The sequence below is a fragment of the Polyodon spathula genome, chromosome 15 (assembly GCF_017654505.1).
Source record: "Polyodon spathula isolate WHYD16114869_AA chromosome 15, ASM1765450v1, whole genome shotgun sequence".
NCBI classification, from domain to species: Eukaryota; Metazoa; Chordata; class Actinopteri; order Acipenseriformes; family Polyodontidae; genus Polyodon; species Polyodon spathula.
In genome coordinates this window covers 39400905-39419761 of record NC_054548.1, presented here as the reverse complement: position 1 = coordinate 39419761, position 18857 = coordinate 39400905, and the positions used below count along the sequence as shown (strand labels likewise).

Below are 18857 nucleotides of genomic sequence, written 5' to 3'. Positions count from 1 at the left end.
AAGAGGTTTAACAATCTGTACCAGTTGTTCAGTTTTAGTCTAAGGTTCAGAGCAGCTCTCAGGAGGAAGCGGTCCACATCTGATTCTTCAGTGAGAAGTTGTCAGGAAGCTAAGTGAGCAATGGGTGCTGATAATTCTACAACTGAAGATATGATGGCCGTGGATATCCACTATTGGTATAATAAGTTTATGCGTGAGTCTCCATCTGGTCTTATAACATTGTATGAACTTAAAGCAATCCTTGGTCTTCAGGGAATGAATGAAGAAGCAAATGGATATATTGAACAAGTATTTGGAACATTTGACATGAATAAGGTAAGAAAGTTGTAGCACCATTTTTCTTACCAATGATTTCCAATGTCTCTGTAGTATGGGATAATACAAAAGGGCAGCTGTAATGGTAAAGCATGAGCCATTACTAGAATAGTCCCCTGGACTTTTACAGAACACAGTACATTGACACATTAATGGTAAATACAATATGCATTGGTATTCTGTTGCAATACTGTGCCATGGTGCATGCTGCAAAATGAATACCACTGTAATATTTCTTCCAAATTCATTCTGTTGCCATTTGTTTAATAGTGTAATGTGTTCTTGCTTCTGATCTAATTGGGATACTAGATTATAATTATTATGGTATCCCGGTGGCATTCCTCAAACTTTTCTATGAGGAAATGGTGATAAAAAAGCTTAAACACTAGAAATCAACATTTTGAAAATCACCTTACCTCCCACTTCACTTTTACAATGCTCAACTCTGAGTGGAGCTTGTCAGTAAAACTAGGCACATTTGAGATTAAAGGCATATTAAAAACAAAACAGCAACAAAAAACACAAACAAGCTGCCGTTGCTATGGACCCTTACTAACGTGTTTTATCCAAACTGTACAGTGGTGTGTTATCACAGGATAACGTGACTTTGTATGCCTTGAAAGCAAATGGTAAAGCACGTGTTATATCATTCTTGATAATATTCCATGTAATGTGTTGATGACATGCAGCACTAGCTTGGCTGTGGACTGTGTGCATTGCTGGTAAAAGAGTAGCACATGAGGACATCTGAATTGCATCATAGAAGCAAAGAACACTGTTGCAAATGAACTCTGTTGTCACCTCAAATAGGGGTTAAGTAATCCAAGTCTCAATTTCGCCATGACGTGTTTATAGTTACAAGTAGTGAACAGGAGGCAATTTAAAAAAGGTAAAAAAAGAGTACAGCAGCCTACATCACCCACTGAAAGAAAAATAAAATACAATAAAATAAAATTTAACTTGTAACTCACTGCAGTGTATTCAAAAATGGTGAAACAGAGAGACCCAGAGACTATAAATGTTAGAGTGGACATTTCCGTTCTTTTAGAAAAACAATCCAGCTACACAAATGCTGCTCTATAATTATGTAAATACTGGCTTGTGCATTTATGTGCAAAATAGGTCGAGTTTAGATTCAAAAACCAATTTTTTCTCTGCTACCTTTATGACAAAGACACCCTTCTAATTTGACTTAATAGCGTGAACGGGGGTAGGGTTCAGGGCTGGTAGGTTATGCAATCTAAACATGAAGACATGGGAGCGATATCTGCTTCTGCAAGGGAGACGGCTCACCTCCGCCTGTGAGAACCCCCTGCCTGCGGAAAACCTGGTTCGACACAATATCTTGCTCCATTTTTTAAAAATGAATAGTTTTATAAAAATTTATATTATATCTTTTTGTTTTAGGATGGATACATAGACTTTATGGAATACGTTGCAGCACTAAGCTTGATTTTAAAAGGAAAAATTGACCAGAAGTTGAAGTGGTATTTCAAATTATATGATGCTGATGGAAATGGAAAGATTGACAGAGAAGAATTGCTTAGCATATTTAAGGTATGTTGCTAAATATTGATTTTCAATAACGCCATGTCAGACTCAATTTTGAGCAAATCTCAATAATGTCTTCACCACTGTAGAATGCCTAATTATGTCCCGCACTAAAGTAAACCCCACAACAGCTCAGGAGAACTGAACGTCAGCAGGCATCCTCCGAACTCACCACCAAGCTCTTTACACCCAAAAGCAGAGTTCTACTGTAACTATAATTTCTGTTTTAGGCAGTACAAGCTATCAATCTTCACACTGACATGTCGCCAGAAGAGATCACAGCCTTGGTATTTGATACGATAGACAAAAAAGGAAATGGTAAGAAGCAGTTGTAACATTTTGAATGCTATAAACACTGACTCAGTATCCTATGCAGGAATATTACTCTCTTTGTACTATTAACATGTTTAGTTATATTGTTGCAATATCACTTTTTTTTGTTCTTTTCATTTACACATAAGCGCAAATAAATTTAACGTGTCTTAACAAGCGATATCTTCATTTTCTGCAAAAGCAACTGGAAGATACAGTACTGAAGCACCTTGGTATTATAACAATCTGTGCATTTATGTTGTACTGTAATTCCTGTACTGTAATTGTGTTCCCTTCCCGCTCTGTATTTCCTGCGTTTCCAGTGTTTGCATGTGTTCCGTGTGTTCCCATTGGCCCGAAGTGTGCAGCTGAGGACCAATGTGATGTGTAAGCTGTGGTACCCTATTTGAATAAAGGGGCAGGGCTAAAGTTTTAAAAAACAAATGCTGCGCTACCATTTTGTGTGGTGTTGTTTTTTGGGTTGCCCTGGTTCCTGTGTAAAGTTGTATGCTGTGAAGTGGACAGAGTAGTACCTCAGACTTGGGTGCCGAGAGAGCATAGAGAGGAGAAAACAAATAGTTTTTAGAACCAGGAACAAAGCATGTCTTCTGTTTTCTGCCTCCTGTTGAAACGCTACATGGCAGAGCGGGACTGGCGTCAGAGCGGGATTCGGAGGAAACCCACGAGTATCAAGCAGGAGCAGTTAGGAGACAATAGCGATGGACCGGTGGACCTGACTGGCGGCGGACTGAAATAACTCATTGCCATTGAGGACCAAGGCTGGTGTCTTGCCAGGGGGAAGTTCGGGCACAAGGTGATACTGCCTGCTTTCAGGGTCTTCAGGGACCTCGAGGACCAGGGTTGGTTCCTTGTGTCCAGGAAGAAAAGGAGAAATTGCCTGCCCTAAAACGAAAGCGGAGGAGGGGCGGCTATTCCCAAAGGCAAGCAAGGGAGCCGGTGCCATCTTGTGTGTCAGAGAGGGAGGTGCTGCCCGGCTGACTGCCAGAGAGAGGAGCCAACGCTGCTGTAAGAGCCAGCCCTATCAAGGGCTCCAGCAAAGGGCGTGAGACAAAGTATGCGGCTGAGGACCAATGGGATGTGTAAGCTCCAGTGACCTATTAGCATAAAGGGGTGGAGTTAAAGTTATAAAAGGCGCTGCGCTGCCATTTTCTGTGTTTTTGTTCTGGTTGCCATGGTTCCGTGTTCCTGAGTTTCTGTGTGTGAGAAAAAGGTGTGCTGAATAAAGCCTTGGAAAGAAACAAGCGTCTCTCGTTTTCTGCCTCAGTATTCTTCCTACGGCCCAATTCAGATGTCAGACTGAAACAGAGGGTTCAAAACAGAAACAAACTTAAAACCTTTTTCTTCAATGTCGAGGATCTTGGATATTAAAATCTACATTTTATTGTTTACTATAAATCAGACTACAGTCACTTTAAAGGTCACACTAATAGAAGTTATAATGTTACTCTGTGACCTTTCAACTCTCAACTACACTTACGTCTTCTATTAAGACAACATGCAAAGTCCTAAATTGTGAGAAATAATTTTTGTTACAGTAACAGATGCCTTAACACAACACATTGACTTATGAACTACTGCTAAACATAAAATGTGTTGTTTTTTAGCTTTATAATGCCATATGTTCTATGCATGGGATGACACCTAAACACATGTAAGATTGCTGACAAATCCTTAAGATATGTTGATTTTCCATATGTGATTTATAATATCTGTTCATTTCCTCAGGTGAATTGACATTAGAAGAGTTCATCAGTGGAGCGCAACAACACCAGATGATCATGGACATAATCAAAAAGACCCTAGACCTCTCAAATGTCCTGAAAGTCATCAAAAGCGGCAGAAGGAACAGTGTTTAATGAACACTCTGCAGACCAGGTTACAGGACTGGGCTGAAGAACTAGGAAAGCTCCATTACTTTGTTTGGGATTCTGTACTTGGGGGGGAAAAAAAAAAAAAAAAAAAAAACCTCTTAGACACTGTAGGGGAAGAAACCTCTCTAAGTTTGCATTGTTTTCTTATATCGATTATGACTAAATAAATATGCAGGAAAGCTGTTGAAGAGAGAACTAGAACATGGGAATATTCTGTACTGCTCTTATGCCACATGATAAATGGTGTCATGTCTGCAATAAAAACCAGGTTGCCAGTGGTTTCTAATGCAGGCTAATGACTAGTGACTTCTACAATATTTCAGAAGCTACTTTCATTTACAAATATAAAAGCTAATCTTGGGTTATATTGTTCACTACAGCAGCTTAAAAAACTCAATAATATTTAGGAGTGTTATATTTGAAATAAAGCCCAGCAAAGCTGTTGCAACACGTTTCTAGGTTTTCTTACTTCCATAATTTGAAAAAGACACATTTGTTTATTACTACATTATCATTAGTCAATGGCCGAAACACTGGCTAAAAAACGTCCTCCCTGCCTGGAACCTCATAAGAAATATCTGTAAGTATTATCCCTGTGAAATACAAAGGCCCTGTTCACACTATGCCTTTAAGCCAGCTTAAAAGTCTTAAATACGGTTTGCGTCCACGCTATGCAGCGTTTAATACCGTGCTCGAGAACCAGACTCGAGGCCACCTCAGGGGAAAGTGTCGAGTCCACTTCTAATTAGATCGCATCAGGTAGTCCAGTTTGTCCTCCAGTATCCCGAAATGCTTTGTGTTATGTTTGTTGAAATACTTAGAACAGGAGCCTGAAGGACTTGTTATTAGTGTACGTTCAGCACTAGGTATTAATTTTTACGCTTAAAAAAAAAAAAAACATGTAAATACATCTCTCCATTAAACTAGTGGGAAAAAATAACAAAAGCACAACGATAAATTAGACGACTGCAAAAATGAAATGTGAGTTAAAAGGAGGATCGGGGATGAACAATTTGTTAGTTCTGTCTGAAATAAAATTAAGAGGACCAGAATTAGGCTCAGGCAAGATATGAAGGCAAAAAACAAATTATTTTAAATGATTTATTTATTAAACAGAATCACCGTGTTTTGTTTAAAGGGTTGTCACCTGATTAAAAATAAAACCAGAAAACATCAAGACCTACTTGTGTGTGTGTTTGTGTGTGTGTGTGTGTTCACATTTACTTTTTCCAAAATACTTGTTTTATTTCTTTTTAGCAATATGGACCTCTATTAATATGGTGCATATTACATTATTTTAAAATAAAATGCAGTGCATGGTGGGATACTATTGTATTTAGTCCCACAGTGCATTGATGCTAGCAACTGCAACCGGACTATTTTAATAGGGTTTGAACACATTAAGCCGAACTAAACATGAAACAGTACTTCAGTGTGGATGCTTTGAGCTGAATTAATTAAAACAGTTTTGAGTACGGTTCTCGAGATCGGTTATGTAGTGTGGACAGGGCCAAAGAGAACTATGGAAAACTTATTTTTAAGGAACTCCAAGCAAGGCCCTGGTTTTATTTCAAGCAAGTCTGGCTGAGATTTTTCATTTTATGTTTGAGTGGCTGCATGAACTAATACAAATAAACAAATAATTTAAAAAACGAGTGACCGAATCTCCAAAGAGTTGCATGGCTTACATGGTCAAGAAGACACAGATGCAGAAGTAGAAAGGTGCAATGTGATGGTGGCAATTCTGTGAAACTACTGCAGCAAAACATTATTATGTCTTGTTGTGTTCCTCCCACTTGCCCTTCAAAAGGGAAACACAGATCCACCACCACAGACAATACAATTACAATCCATTTCAACAGATGTTGTTTTTAGATATGTTATATATATATATATATATATATATATATATATATATATATATATATATATATATATATATATTATAATCCCCCCCCCCCCCCCCCCCCCCGTTCTCATGCAATAGTCATTGTTGAACTGTGCTCGTCACAGTCCAACGATCAATGTTTAAAACATACAGAATTCTTGTTAGGTGTCAAAACTATTTTCTTTAGTCAAGATTCCCATCACAGAAGATTTTTCCAACTAAATTTACTAATCTTATTTGCCATTATCTGACTTAAACAGGCAATCTATCAGACAAAGGTAATACCTTTTTTTAGTTGTTTTTATTGTAAGAGAAAAATACAATATACTGTATGCGATGATTTTATTTGATCATATTTTGATAAAAAGAATCCTGCAATAAATATATGTTGTATTGTTAGCTTTTACACCTACAAGCCTATAGCGGTTCATATATACATACATATAACTATATTATGCTATAGGAAATATTTACAGTATGTCAAGCATATACAAAACTAATTGAAGCAGTCAATGTTTTAGTTAATGTCTTCATTACACTGAAAAATGAAGATATGGATTAAGTATTTCTATATGTAAATTGTGCACAGGAATTGCAATGCATTTAAAAATATATATATATATATATATATATATATATATATATATATATATATATATATTGCATATATATATATATAATCAATCATTTAATAATTTGACTTAAAGAAGAACTTGGTATGGTGTGGCAAAGTGGCTTGCAGTGTGCAGGTGCAGGAGTGATACGGTGATCAGTGAAAGACAGACAACGATAATTCATATCCAATGGTCTTTATTTTATAATCCAAAGTCACTTGACAACTGTAAATAATAATGAATGGTAGTACACAGCAATGTGTACTACACAGTATAACCCAGAGGTTCAGTCCTGAAATAATAAACACAGTATAAACACACACGAAACACAACACGGTCACAAGTCCAAAGTAAGTGCTAATGTGTAAGTGGTCACATACAATACATACATGAACACTAATACAGTGTTGTCCAGGTTTGTGCTGGCCTTTAACAACAGCTCCTGGTACGTGTTTAGCCATCTAACAATGATAAATGAGCACAGAATTAAGCACGACAAAACTGAGTGGACGGGAGGCGATGGCTACTGAGAGGTCTCCGCCAACCTGATTCTTGTAAGCAAGAGGGGGTGGGACTATATAAGGGTTGCAGGCTCTGTAAAGTGGAGAAGGAGATGACAGGCAAACTGAACACTAAGGAGAGATCAACACAGAGAGGGTGAACCACCCAATAACCACCATTATTATGGCCAAGCTGCTGCACAGGCCCTTTATTAAAGACTGCAGGACTCCCTGGATGCCTCCACTGAGGGAAGCATAAGAGAGAGAGGGAGAGGATGGGCAGCCAGAAGGAATAAAATTTGGTGACTGTGAAAGAGAGAAGGGAGACCAAGAGAGGGATGACTGGTGAAACTGCAGCTGGAGTTTCTGTGTCTACGGGAGCACACATGGCCGACGCATCAAGGGGACCACATAGGGTTGCCACCTTTTCCACAGACCAAACCTGGACATATTTCTCAATCAGCTTTCATCTGTCAAAACTGCAGTATACTGTAATACAGTTTAACACAATTAAGCAGGTTGGTGATCCCCAGTCCTTACATAAAATATGCCTTTACCGTTAACAGACTGGATTTGCCTACATTAACATGAACCTCAATATGAAATCACGAAAACATCAAAATTTATAACATATTTAAATGCACAATAATGCAAACAGCATTCATCTATAATGCTGTGCTCGTTTTTGCAGAGCATAGTCCTTTAGTACAGTCTCCTTAGATTAACCATTTGGCAGTCACTCCAGTTGAGTTTACAGGAAATCTACAAATTCTAGTTACTTAGAACATTTTTTTAGTTTTTTTCTTTTATCCCCGTACAACGTTATGATACTCTTATACCAAATATGTCATATACTATTTAACAAAAGATGTTATATATATGAACATAGAAATACTGTATAGAAATTCATATTTAGTACTGTATTTTGTAACAAACTATTGAAAATGTATATTTTCTTAATAACATGTACAGGTAAGTACATTTTCTTAAAAGGACAAATTAAACTTGGTCAAGTCACATCAAAGTGTGCTCGCTCACCGAGGGTGCACAGTAGGGGTCACAAATTCCAAATTATTGAAATGCTGGGGACAAAGTACAATGTACAGATCAGTACTAAACAGTACATTTGTAATAAGATAGTGGAAATTGTTCAAGCAACTAATGTATGTTAAAGAAAATATAATAGAAAGGTTGGTGTTTCTTATCCCTTTCACTTAAAAACCAGACATTAGGGAATCTGGGTTTATTAGCCAGCCCCACTACCCAACGCTCCCCAACCCACCCCCCATCCCAACCTGCCACTGCCCATTGCCTGCCAGCTACCCTGCCTACCCACAAGCCAGCCTGCCTCCCAGCATCACTGCTTGTCCACCCTCACACCAGAAAGCCAGCTACCGTGCCAGCCCTCAGATCAGTTCCCCACCCCGACCTGCCACCTGCTCATCAGCACACTCGCCTGCCAGCTACCCTGCCTGCCACTCAGCAATCCACTAGGTTGGGGAACTAACGCAGGCCCAGGAGAGTTCTGCTCCAGGACCTGTGCCAGTGCAGAACAACAGGAGGAATAGGAGGAGCTGGTCCATGACTATCAGGACTGCTTTGTGGTCAAGGCCAGGGCCAGTTAAAGGGCCAATTTAGTGGTGGGTTTTTTAACATTGCATACTTGCACCAGTAAAGGAATAATATACTGCATTGGTTGTGTGAAGTGTAACAAATTTTACATTTGAAAAACAAAACAGAGTTAGCTGAAGGACAGTCTGAAATGTCCAGATGTAATAGATTTTTTTTTTTTTTTGACCAATTATTCACATTTTTGTGTACCTACATTACCTTTATATATATATATATATATATATATATATATATATATATATATATATATATATATATATATATATATATATATATATACCTTATGACTTCTATTGACTTTAATGCATTTTAATGTCCCCCTAATTTCATTCCCACAGCCCAGCCTCCCAAAACCTTATTATTATTTTTGACCTGCACATATATTTAAAAGTATTAAAAGTGGCCACAATATTTCAGAGACATTTAAGACATAGTTGATACACCATGCATTGGATTCCTGAAGTTCAACAACAGTTTATGAATTAGCAGCAACCATGTTCAATGCAAAATAGTTTTTTTTTCTTTTAAAAATGTGGTTGTTGCCAATGTTTTCTCTCCAATTTGGAATGCCCAATTATTATTTGTATCCCAGTTCACCACTGCAACCCCCTGACAACTTGGGAAACAGAGGCTGGAACACTATAGTGCTGGAGGACAACACAGATCTGATAGCTCCACTGCAGAACCATAGGTGTGGCGAACCATGGATTCCCCTGCTGACCTAAGCCCTTCCTACCCAGGTGGTGCATGGCCAGTTGTGTGCCACTCCCTAGGAACCCCTGGTCAAAGTTGTTAGTGACATAGCCTGGATTTGAACCTGTGATCTCCAGGCTATAGGGCACATCCTGCACTCTATGTGGAGTTCCTTTACAGGATGCGCCACTTGGGAGCCCCCCAAAATAGATATTGTAACTATATTCAATGGAGAACCATCACAAACCGCTTTACAAGATAGCAATGATCAATGCATAATACATTAAATACAGTGGAACATAGTACATTACATACAAACAGTAAATAAAACAATACAAATACAGGCATAATACATTAAATACAAGGCTAGGGTGTGAATTCTAAACAAAACATATTACCTTATTTCAACTTGATAAACCTCTAAAAAAAGTTGCGTAAGTGTTCTGTTTCAGTTAGATGTCAAGACCTTTCCTTTGATAATCTCTACAGCTCGTTATCTCATTAAAAAGCTATTTTTATTTAACCTCATGCTGTATATAGCCGTAAGAAGTTTAACAATCTGTACCAGTTGTTCAGTTTTAGTCTAGGGTCCAGAGCAGCTCTCAGGAGGAAGCGGTCCACATCTGATTCTTCAGCAAGAAGTTGTCAGGAAGCTAAGTGAGCAATGGGTGCTGATAATTCTACAATGGAAGATATGATGGCCGTGGATATCCACTATTGGTACAATAAGTTTATGCGTGACTCTCCATCTGGTCTTATAACTGTGTATGAACTTAAAGCAATCCTCGGTCTTCAGGGAATGAATGAAGAAGCAAATGGATATATTGAACAAGTATTTGCAACGTTTGACATGAATAAGGTTAGAAAGTTGTTGCACCATTTTTCTTACCAATGTTTTCCAATGTTTTTGTAGTATGGGATAATACAAAAGCACAAGGGCAGCTGTAATGGTAAAGCATGAGCCATTGATAGAACAGTCCCCTAGACCAGGGCTTCTCAAACTCAGTCCTGGGGACCCCCTGAGGCTGCTGGTTTTCATGCCAACCGAGCTCTCAATTACTTAACTAGACCCTTAATTGAACTGATTGTTTGCTTAATTAGACCTTTTTTTTACTTGTTTCCAGCTTTTGAGTTTCCAGAGTTTGAGAACCCCTGCCCTAGACTTTTACAGAACACAGTACATTGACACAGTAATGGTAAATACAACAATATGCATTGGTATTCTGTTGCAATACTGTGCCATGGTGCATGCTGCTGTATGAATACCACTGTAATATTTCTTCCAAATTCATTCTGTTGCCATTTGTTTAATAGTGTAATGTGTTATTGCTTCTGATCTAATTGGGATAATAGATTACAATTATTATGGTATCCAAGTGGCATTCCTCAAACTTTTCTATCAGGGAATGGTGATAAAATACTGCTTTAACACTAGAAATAAACATTTTAGGTGTACATAAATTAACAATACTTATGATGTGTGATTGTACAATATACCACATTCTCCAAAGTACAGTACTGTGCACATTTATTATAACACCCCATTACTTCTGTTGTTTTGATTTGCTGTGAATATGAAATCAAATTACTGTAACTGAATTGTGGAAAATTGTCAATAGGCAAATTAGTCTAATGTAATTGATGACTTTAATAGGCCACACCTGCAATTCATTTAAAATAGGAAGAGAAGGGGAACACAGCCACAAATTACTTTTTCTCTGCTATCTGTATGAGAAAGACACTGTGCTAATCTGAGTTTATATCTTGCTCCATTAAAAAATAAAATAAATAATATTATATCTTTTTGTTTTAGGATGGATACATAGATTTTATGGAATACGTTGCTGCACTAAGCTTGATTTTAAAAGGAAAAATTGACCAGAAGCTGAAGTGGTATTTCAAATTATATGATGCTGATGGAAACGGAAGGATTGACAGAGAAGAATTGCTTAGCATATTTAAGGTAAGTTGCTAAATATTGATTTTCAATAACACCATGTCAAACTCAACGTCTTCTCCACATTTTAGAATGCACAATTATGTCCCTCACTATAGTGAACCCCACAACAGCTCAGGAGAACTGAACGTCAGTAGGAATCCTCTGAACCCACCACCAAGCCTCTTTACACCCAAAAGCAGATTTCAGCCGGCTACCGGCCCCTGAAGGACAATGCTTTGACTTCACCAGATGCCTGGCCTGTAGGGGTCACTGTAGCACGGTGATGAACCCACAGGAGAGACTGAGCCAATGTTACCCTACCAGTGGAATCCCCAGAGAAGACTGCCCGGCCAGTTTGGTCCACTGTAGCATGATGATAACGCGAAGTTGTGCTCCCCAGCCGGTGTGTCTCAACCTGCACAACATGTACCTGTACCTTTACCAGGTTAGCCACTCAGGGACACAGGACTCTATTTATTTTTTAATATTCAAGACTGCAAAACATTGTTGACATACCATGAAACATGGGGAACAGCACATAAGACAAATTGTGTGCGAGTAATATTCTGGAATCATCCTAGAATAGCGTCTTTCTGCTCTGCCAATGGAACCCACCTATTTGACACAGCATTTGATGCTCAGATACAAGTGAAATATAAAGTAAATGGTGCTTTCAGACCTGTTCTACACTCTGTTAGCAGTCTTTCTGCATGGTGTATTATAAACTACCTTCCCATTTTTTGAAAATGACTGGGTCATACAATTTTAAAGAAAGCAAGTAAATCCAGTGTTTGTTTGTTTTTTTTTTTAAATTTTTTTCCAGTATCCCACAGTAAAAGCATAGCAAAGTGTAATAAAGGAACATGAAAGCATGGCAGAGCATAGATAAGCATTGCAGAGTAGTATGGTAAAGCATATTAAAAAAAAATAAAACATGGTAACTATAGTAAATGCATAGAAAAGCATGGAACAACTATAAATGACTGCAAAACTACTCACATTTTGATATGCTTTTTTTCTAAGTGATGTTACAGTCACATTTCCTAATGGGGTTCTAGCATACTATGATTTTTGTTTTAGGCAGTACAAGCTATCAATCGGCACACTGACATGTTGCCAGAAGAGATCACAGCCTTGGTGTTTGATACAATAGACAAAAATGGAGATGGTAAGAAGCAGTTGTAACATTAATAATGCTATAAACACTGACTCAGTATCCTATGCAGGAATATTACTCTCTTTGTATTATTAACGTTTAGTTATATTTTTGCAATATCACTTCATTCTTTTTTGTACTTTTCATTTACACATAAGTGCAAATAAATCTCACCTGTCTTAACAAGCAGCATCTTCATACTCTGCAAAAGCAACTTGAATATACAGTACTGAAGCACCTTGGTTATTCTTCCTACAGCTCAATTCAGAAGTCAGTGTGAAACAGAGGCTTGGAAACACAAACTGAAAACCTTCAGTGTCGAGGATCTTGGATAGTAAAATCTACATTTTATTGTAAATCAGACTACAGTCAATTTAAAGGTCACACTAATAGAAGTTATAAAGTGACTCTGTGACCTTTCAATTCTCAACTATACTTACGTCTGCTATTAAGACATCAAAGTCCTAAATTGTGAGAAATGATTTCCATTACAGTAAGAGACACCTTACACACAACACACTGACTTATTACAAATCATAACATTGTTGATTGTTCTTATCAACTACTATTAAATATAAAATGTTTTAACTTTATAATGCTGTATGTTCTATGCATGGGATGGCATCTAAACACATGTAAGCTTGTTGACAAATCCTTAATTGTGATATGTTGATTTCCGATATGTGATTTATAATATCTGTTCATTTCCTCAGGTGAATTGACATTAGAAGAGTTCACCAGTGGAGCGCAACAACACCAGGTGATCATGGACATAATCAAAAAGACCCTAGACCTCTCAAATGTCCTGAAAGTCATCAAAAACGGCAGAAGGAACAGTGTTTAATAAAAACTCTTTGCAGACCAGGTTACAGGACTGGGCTGAAGAACTAGGAAAGCTCCATTACTTTGTTTGGGATTTGGGGATTGTTAGGCACTTTAGGGAAAGAAAGTTTGCACTGTTTTCCTATATTGATTATGACTAAATAAATATGCAGGAAAGCTGCTGAAGAGAGAACTAGAACATGGGAATATTCTGTAGTACTCTGATGCCACATGATAACTGGTGTGGTGTCTGGAATAAAACACATTATTAAACAGGTTGCCAGTGGTTTCTAATGCAGGCTAATAACTGGTGGTCATTTACAAATATAAATGTTAACCTTGGGTCATATTATTTGTCACAGTAATCTTTTATGTTTTTAGGATTATATTTGCAAGTTTCTATGTATTCCTACTTCCATAATGTGAAAACACGCATCACTTTGACACTGCATCTTATTTAATTCCCTGTCCACAGTCCAAAATGGAGTATTATTCAGGAGTGCTAGCTTACATCTGTTTTAGCTTTTAAAAGTGTGCAAATCCAATGTAATTAACTTACTAGCGAAAAATAATGCATGAAAATAATTTGCCTCACTAACTGACAGCATTAGAAAGTGACATGCAGTGGCTTATTACTATATTATTATTAGTAAATGACTGAAACACTGGCTAAAAAACATCCTTGCCTGCCTGGAACCTCATACTTAAGGAACTAGCAAGGAGGAAATCCATGCAAGGCCCCTAGGTTTACTTCAAGCAAGTCTGGCTGAGATTTTTCATTTTATGTTTAAGTGGCTGCATGAACTAATACAAATAAACAAATTGTTTCAAAAATGACTGACTGATCTCCAAAGAGTTGCATGGCTTACATGGTCAAGAAGACACAGATGCAGAAGTAGAAAGGTGCAATGTGATGGTGGCAATTCTGTGAAACTACCGCAGCAAAACATTTCAACAGAAGTTGTTTATATATAAAAAGCTCCTTACATGCAATAGTAATTATTGAACTGTGCTGGTCACAGTACAAAGATCAATGTTTAAAAAATACAGAATTCTTGTTAGGTGTCAAAATTATTTTCTTACTGCATGCCTAAACAGCATTAGTCAAGATCCCCATCATAGAAAAGATACCCTGCTTTTTCCAAACCAAATCTCCTCATTGTATTCGCCATTATTTGACTTAAAGGGTACATAAGGACCTATTAATTTTATTGTGCTACGTGTTTCCATGTGTTGCTACAACTGTTTACGTAAGGTGTGTGTATTGCTTAAATTTTTTTTTTTTTTCTTTTTGACCACTTTTTTAAACTTTTAAGTTGCATTCCCTGCCTCAAGATAACCTCACATGTACCCACATGGACTTCTCAAAACTACATTTCCCATCATCCTCCTGCTCACATAGTAACGATGGATTTACCAGTGCGCAGGAGGGTGAAGGGAAATGTAGTTCTGAGAGGTCCATGCAGGAAAATGTGAAGACGTCTTGATGCAGGGAATGCAATTTAAAAAAGTGGTCAAAATGTAAAAAAAAAACAAACAAAAAAATAAAACAATACACACACCTTATGGAAACAGTTGTAGCAACACATGGGAAGATGAAATACAATAAAATAAAAAGGTCCTTATGTACCCTTTAAACAGGTAACCTATCAGACCAAGGCAATACCTAACTTAAGCTGTTGTTATTGTAAGAGAAAAATACAATATACTGTACTTGATGATTTTATCATATTTTGCTAAAAAATAATTGTGCAATAAATATATGTATATGCTGTATAGTTAGCTTTTACACCTACAAACCTATGTAACATTTCATATATACACACATATAACTCTTATGCTATAGGAAGTATTTACAGTATGTAAAACATATACAAAACTAATGGAAGCAGTCAATTGAAGCACTACGAATGGAACTTCAGTACGCCGTTGCTCCAAATTGGACAGACACTAGCTCAGGCCTTGCCAGGTCCTGGAGAGGATCAGGGACATGGCCTACCACGTACAGCTGAGTTCCAGAGGACACAAGGTGGTGCTGCACCGGAATTGGCTGGCCCCCTACCTGGGACGACCTTTAGCACCACTCGATCCAACCCACCTTAGCAGTCCCCCTCCTTCCATTCCTGGAAAGAAGTAATTGTCCAAGTAACAACTGAAATTTCAAACACAAAAAGGTCAATTTATTTTCAATCACCCCCTATACCAGCAATGGTGTGGGGGTAAAACGGCAGGTTTACAGTCCCCAACAAAAAGGTTCAACAGATAATAACAATCCTTTTTTAATCCATCCGTGCATGGAAAAGTGCTCCACGAAAGGTAGTGGTGCTCTGGGGTTTGTGCTAGCTCTGTGGCTGCACCTCCCTAGCTTCTACTCATCTGCAAACAATAACAAACAAACAAAAAGCGTTCCAGCGCGTCAGTATTTTCAACGGAAGGGGCCGTACTCACGTAGCTGTGTCTCCTTTGTACTGCCAAACTCCGCCCTGTGATCAGCACGATGCCACGCTCTATCCAATCGTTGCATGCCCCACAGCTGATCACAACAGATTTGTTTAGCAGTCTTGCAAGTACGCCCTTTCTCCAAGATGGCTGATTTCCGTTTCTGTCCTACCATCAAGCTGGCCCATCCCTGTGAAAGCGTACCACCACTTCTTTACTTAACGCCCTTCCTGGTTTGGAAGTAGACCTGCAGCTCAAATTCCTTCTCTCCTCGTCACACCCCTGTATATGATGGAAGCCATGCATTTGGTTGCTATTATATTAAATGTGTTAATAAAACAAAGCCAGCATCAACATCTGTTCATCTATTTAAGTAACAAAACTATCTAATCACAGTCTTTGCTTTACAACATGCTTACCACAGCACATTTAGGAGAAACAAATTGAAAAATAGCATATATTATTAAGATCCACTTAAAAACTGCCATTTAGAAATGTCTTGTTTACTTGTAAAAACAGGTTGAACAGTTGTATTTTATTTACAGTAGTCGTTGTAGACATTTTCATCTACTTTTTCATCTTTCATTGTTCTGGGACATTTTCATCTACTGTATACAAGTTTCTAATGCGTTCTGTTTACTAAAGCTGGTTCTATGCTGGACATGAGCGATGTGAGTGATGTGATTGAGGTGAGAGACTCAAACAATTTTTTTTATCTATATCTTAAGGGCGGAAAACTTTCATCTGACCCTGTCAGTATATATTTTCACCCCACTGTGTAGTTTTTATGAATGAGTGGGTGAATGACACAATGCAAGTTGGCAGGTCAAACAAGCTCTTTAATCATAGCTGCTGCCTCTGTCCCCTGAAAACCCCGAATCCAAATTAATATTGGATTTTGACCGGGCAATTATGAATACTCCTAGATCTGCCCGGGCAAAACCCGGAATGAAAGATCTTTATGATTCATTTCAGACTTTGACTGGGCAATCCGTGAATTAAATTACCAAGTTTATATATATATAAACTGAGTGTACAAAACATTAGGAACACCTGCTCTTTCTATGAAATAGACTGATGAGGTGAATCCAGGTGAAAGCTATGATCCCTTATTGATGTAACCTGTAAAATCCACTTCAATCAGTGTAGCTGAAGGGGAGACAGGTTAAAGAAGGATTTTTAAGCCTTGACACAATTGAAACATGGATTGTGTATGTGTGCCACTCAGAGGGTAAATGGGCAAGACAAAAGATTTAAGTGCCTTTAAACAGGGCATGGTAGTAGGTGCCAGGCGCACTGGTTTGAGTTTGTCAAGAACTGCAACGCTGCTGGGTTTTTTACGCTCAACTGTTTCCCGCGTGTATCAAGGATGGTCCACCACCCAAAGAACATCCAGCTAACGGCAGGCCAGTGGTCAAAAAAGGATCATTGATGAAAGAGGCCAAAGGAGGCTGACACGAATTGTGCAGAGCAGCAGATGGGCTACAGTTAGTCAACAGACAGTCCAGAAAGACCCATAAAAGAATGCACAACAGCCAACGACCTAAGAGTTCCACTTCTGTCAGCAAAACACAAGAAACTGCGGTTTCAGTGGGTTAAGTAACGAAAACACTGGACAGAGGAGGATTGGAAAAACATTGCCTGATCTGATGAATCCCGGTTCCTGCTGTTTCATCATGATGGAAGGACTAGGGTATGAAGAAAACCACGAGTACATGCATCCACCATGCCACGTGTCAACATTGCAGCTGGTGACGGTGGTGTGATGGTGTGGGGTGTGTTTTCACGGCACATGTTGGGCCTTTTGGTAAAAGTGGAGCAACGTTTGAATGCTACAGGATATCTTAACATCATTGCCAATCAGGTGAATCCCTTCATGGCAGCAGTGTATCCATCTGCTAATTGATTTTTTTCAATAGGATAATGCCCCATGCCACAAGGCTAGGATTGTCCAGGAATGGTTTCACAAACATGACAGTGAATTCAGCTTAGTGCAGTGGCCTGCCCAGTCACCAGATCTCAATCCAATTGAGCATCTGTGGGATGAGATGGAATGAGCTATTCGGAGTAGAGATCCACTACCAGCCAACTTGACAGAAGCACTGTGGGAAGTACTGGTGTCAACATGGGCCAGCATCCCTGTGGAATGCTTTCGACACCTTTAGAGTCCATGCTCCGATGAATTGAGGCTGTTCTGAGGGCAAAAGGGGGTGCAACTCAATATTAGGAAGGTGTTCCTAATGTTTTGTACACTCAGTGTGTGTGTGTGTGTGTATATATATATATATATATATATATATATATATATATATATATATATATATATACATACACACACACACACACACACACACACACACACACACACACACACAGTGCCTTGCAAAAGTATTCAGACCCCTGACCAATTCTCTCATATTACCGAATTACAAATGGTACATTGAAATTTCGTTCTGTTTGATATTTTATTTTTAAACACTTAAACTCAAAATCAATTATTGTAAGGTGACACTGGTTTTATGATGGGAAATATTTTTAAGAAAAATAAAAAACTGAAATATCTTGCTTGCATAAGTATTCAACCCCTGTGCTGTGGAAGCTCCCAGTTTGCACCGATGAAAGAAATTGCCCTAACGAGGACACAATTACCTTACCATTGGCCTCCACCTGTGAACCATTAAAGTTGCTGTCACATTTTCTGGATAAAAACCCCACTGTTGAAGGATCATTGGTAAGGCTGTGAATCTGAAGAAAAATTAAGACCAAAGAGCATTCTACAGAAGTTAGAGATAAAGTAACAGAAATAATATCCAAGTGTTTGGATATCCCAGTGAGCACAGTTGGATCAATAATCAGGAAGTGGAAGCTGCATCACACCACCCAGGTACTGCCAAGAAAAGGCCGTCCCTCAAAACTCAGCGCTCAAACAAGGAGACTTGTGAGAGAAGCCACAGAGAGGCCAACAATCACTTTGAAGGAGCTACAAAGTTCAGTGGCTGGGAGTGGAGTAATGGTGCACCAGTCAACAATATCAAGAGCTCTGCATAACACTGGCCTGTACGGGAGGGTGGCAAGAAAGAAGCCGTTACTCAAAAAGTACCATC

General features: G+C 38.4%; 2 protein-coding genes across 2 annotated transcripts; both read left to right on the top strand.

Annotated features, from left to right (window-relative positions):
* The first annotated feature begins 54 nt into the window (after positions 1-54).
* LOC121328080 (guanylyl cyclase-activating protein 1-like) lies at positions 55-4118 on the top strand. Its single transcript, XM_041272560.1, has 4 exons — positions 55-315; positions 1723-1872; positions 2097-2184; positions 3925-4118. The coding sequence occupies exons 1-4, from the start codon at positions 121-123 to the stop codon at positions 4053-4055; spliced, it is 564 nt and encodes a 187-aa protein (XP_041128494.1). The 5' UTR covers positions 55-120; the 3' UTR covers positions 4056-4118.
* Positions 4119-9732: 5614 nt separating this feature from the next.
* LOC121327619 (guanylyl cyclase-activating protein 1-like) lies at positions 9733-13575 on the top strand. Its single transcript, XM_041271732.1, has 4 exons — positions 9733-10256; positions 11211-11360; positions 12417-12504; positions 13206-13575. The coding sequence occupies exons 1-4, from the start codon at positions 10062-10064 to the stop codon at positions 13334-13336; spliced, it is 564 nt and encodes a 187-aa protein (XP_041127666.1). The 5' UTR covers positions 9733-10061; the 3' UTR covers positions 13337-13575.
* The last annotated feature ends 5282 nt before the right edge of the window (positions 13576-18857 follow it).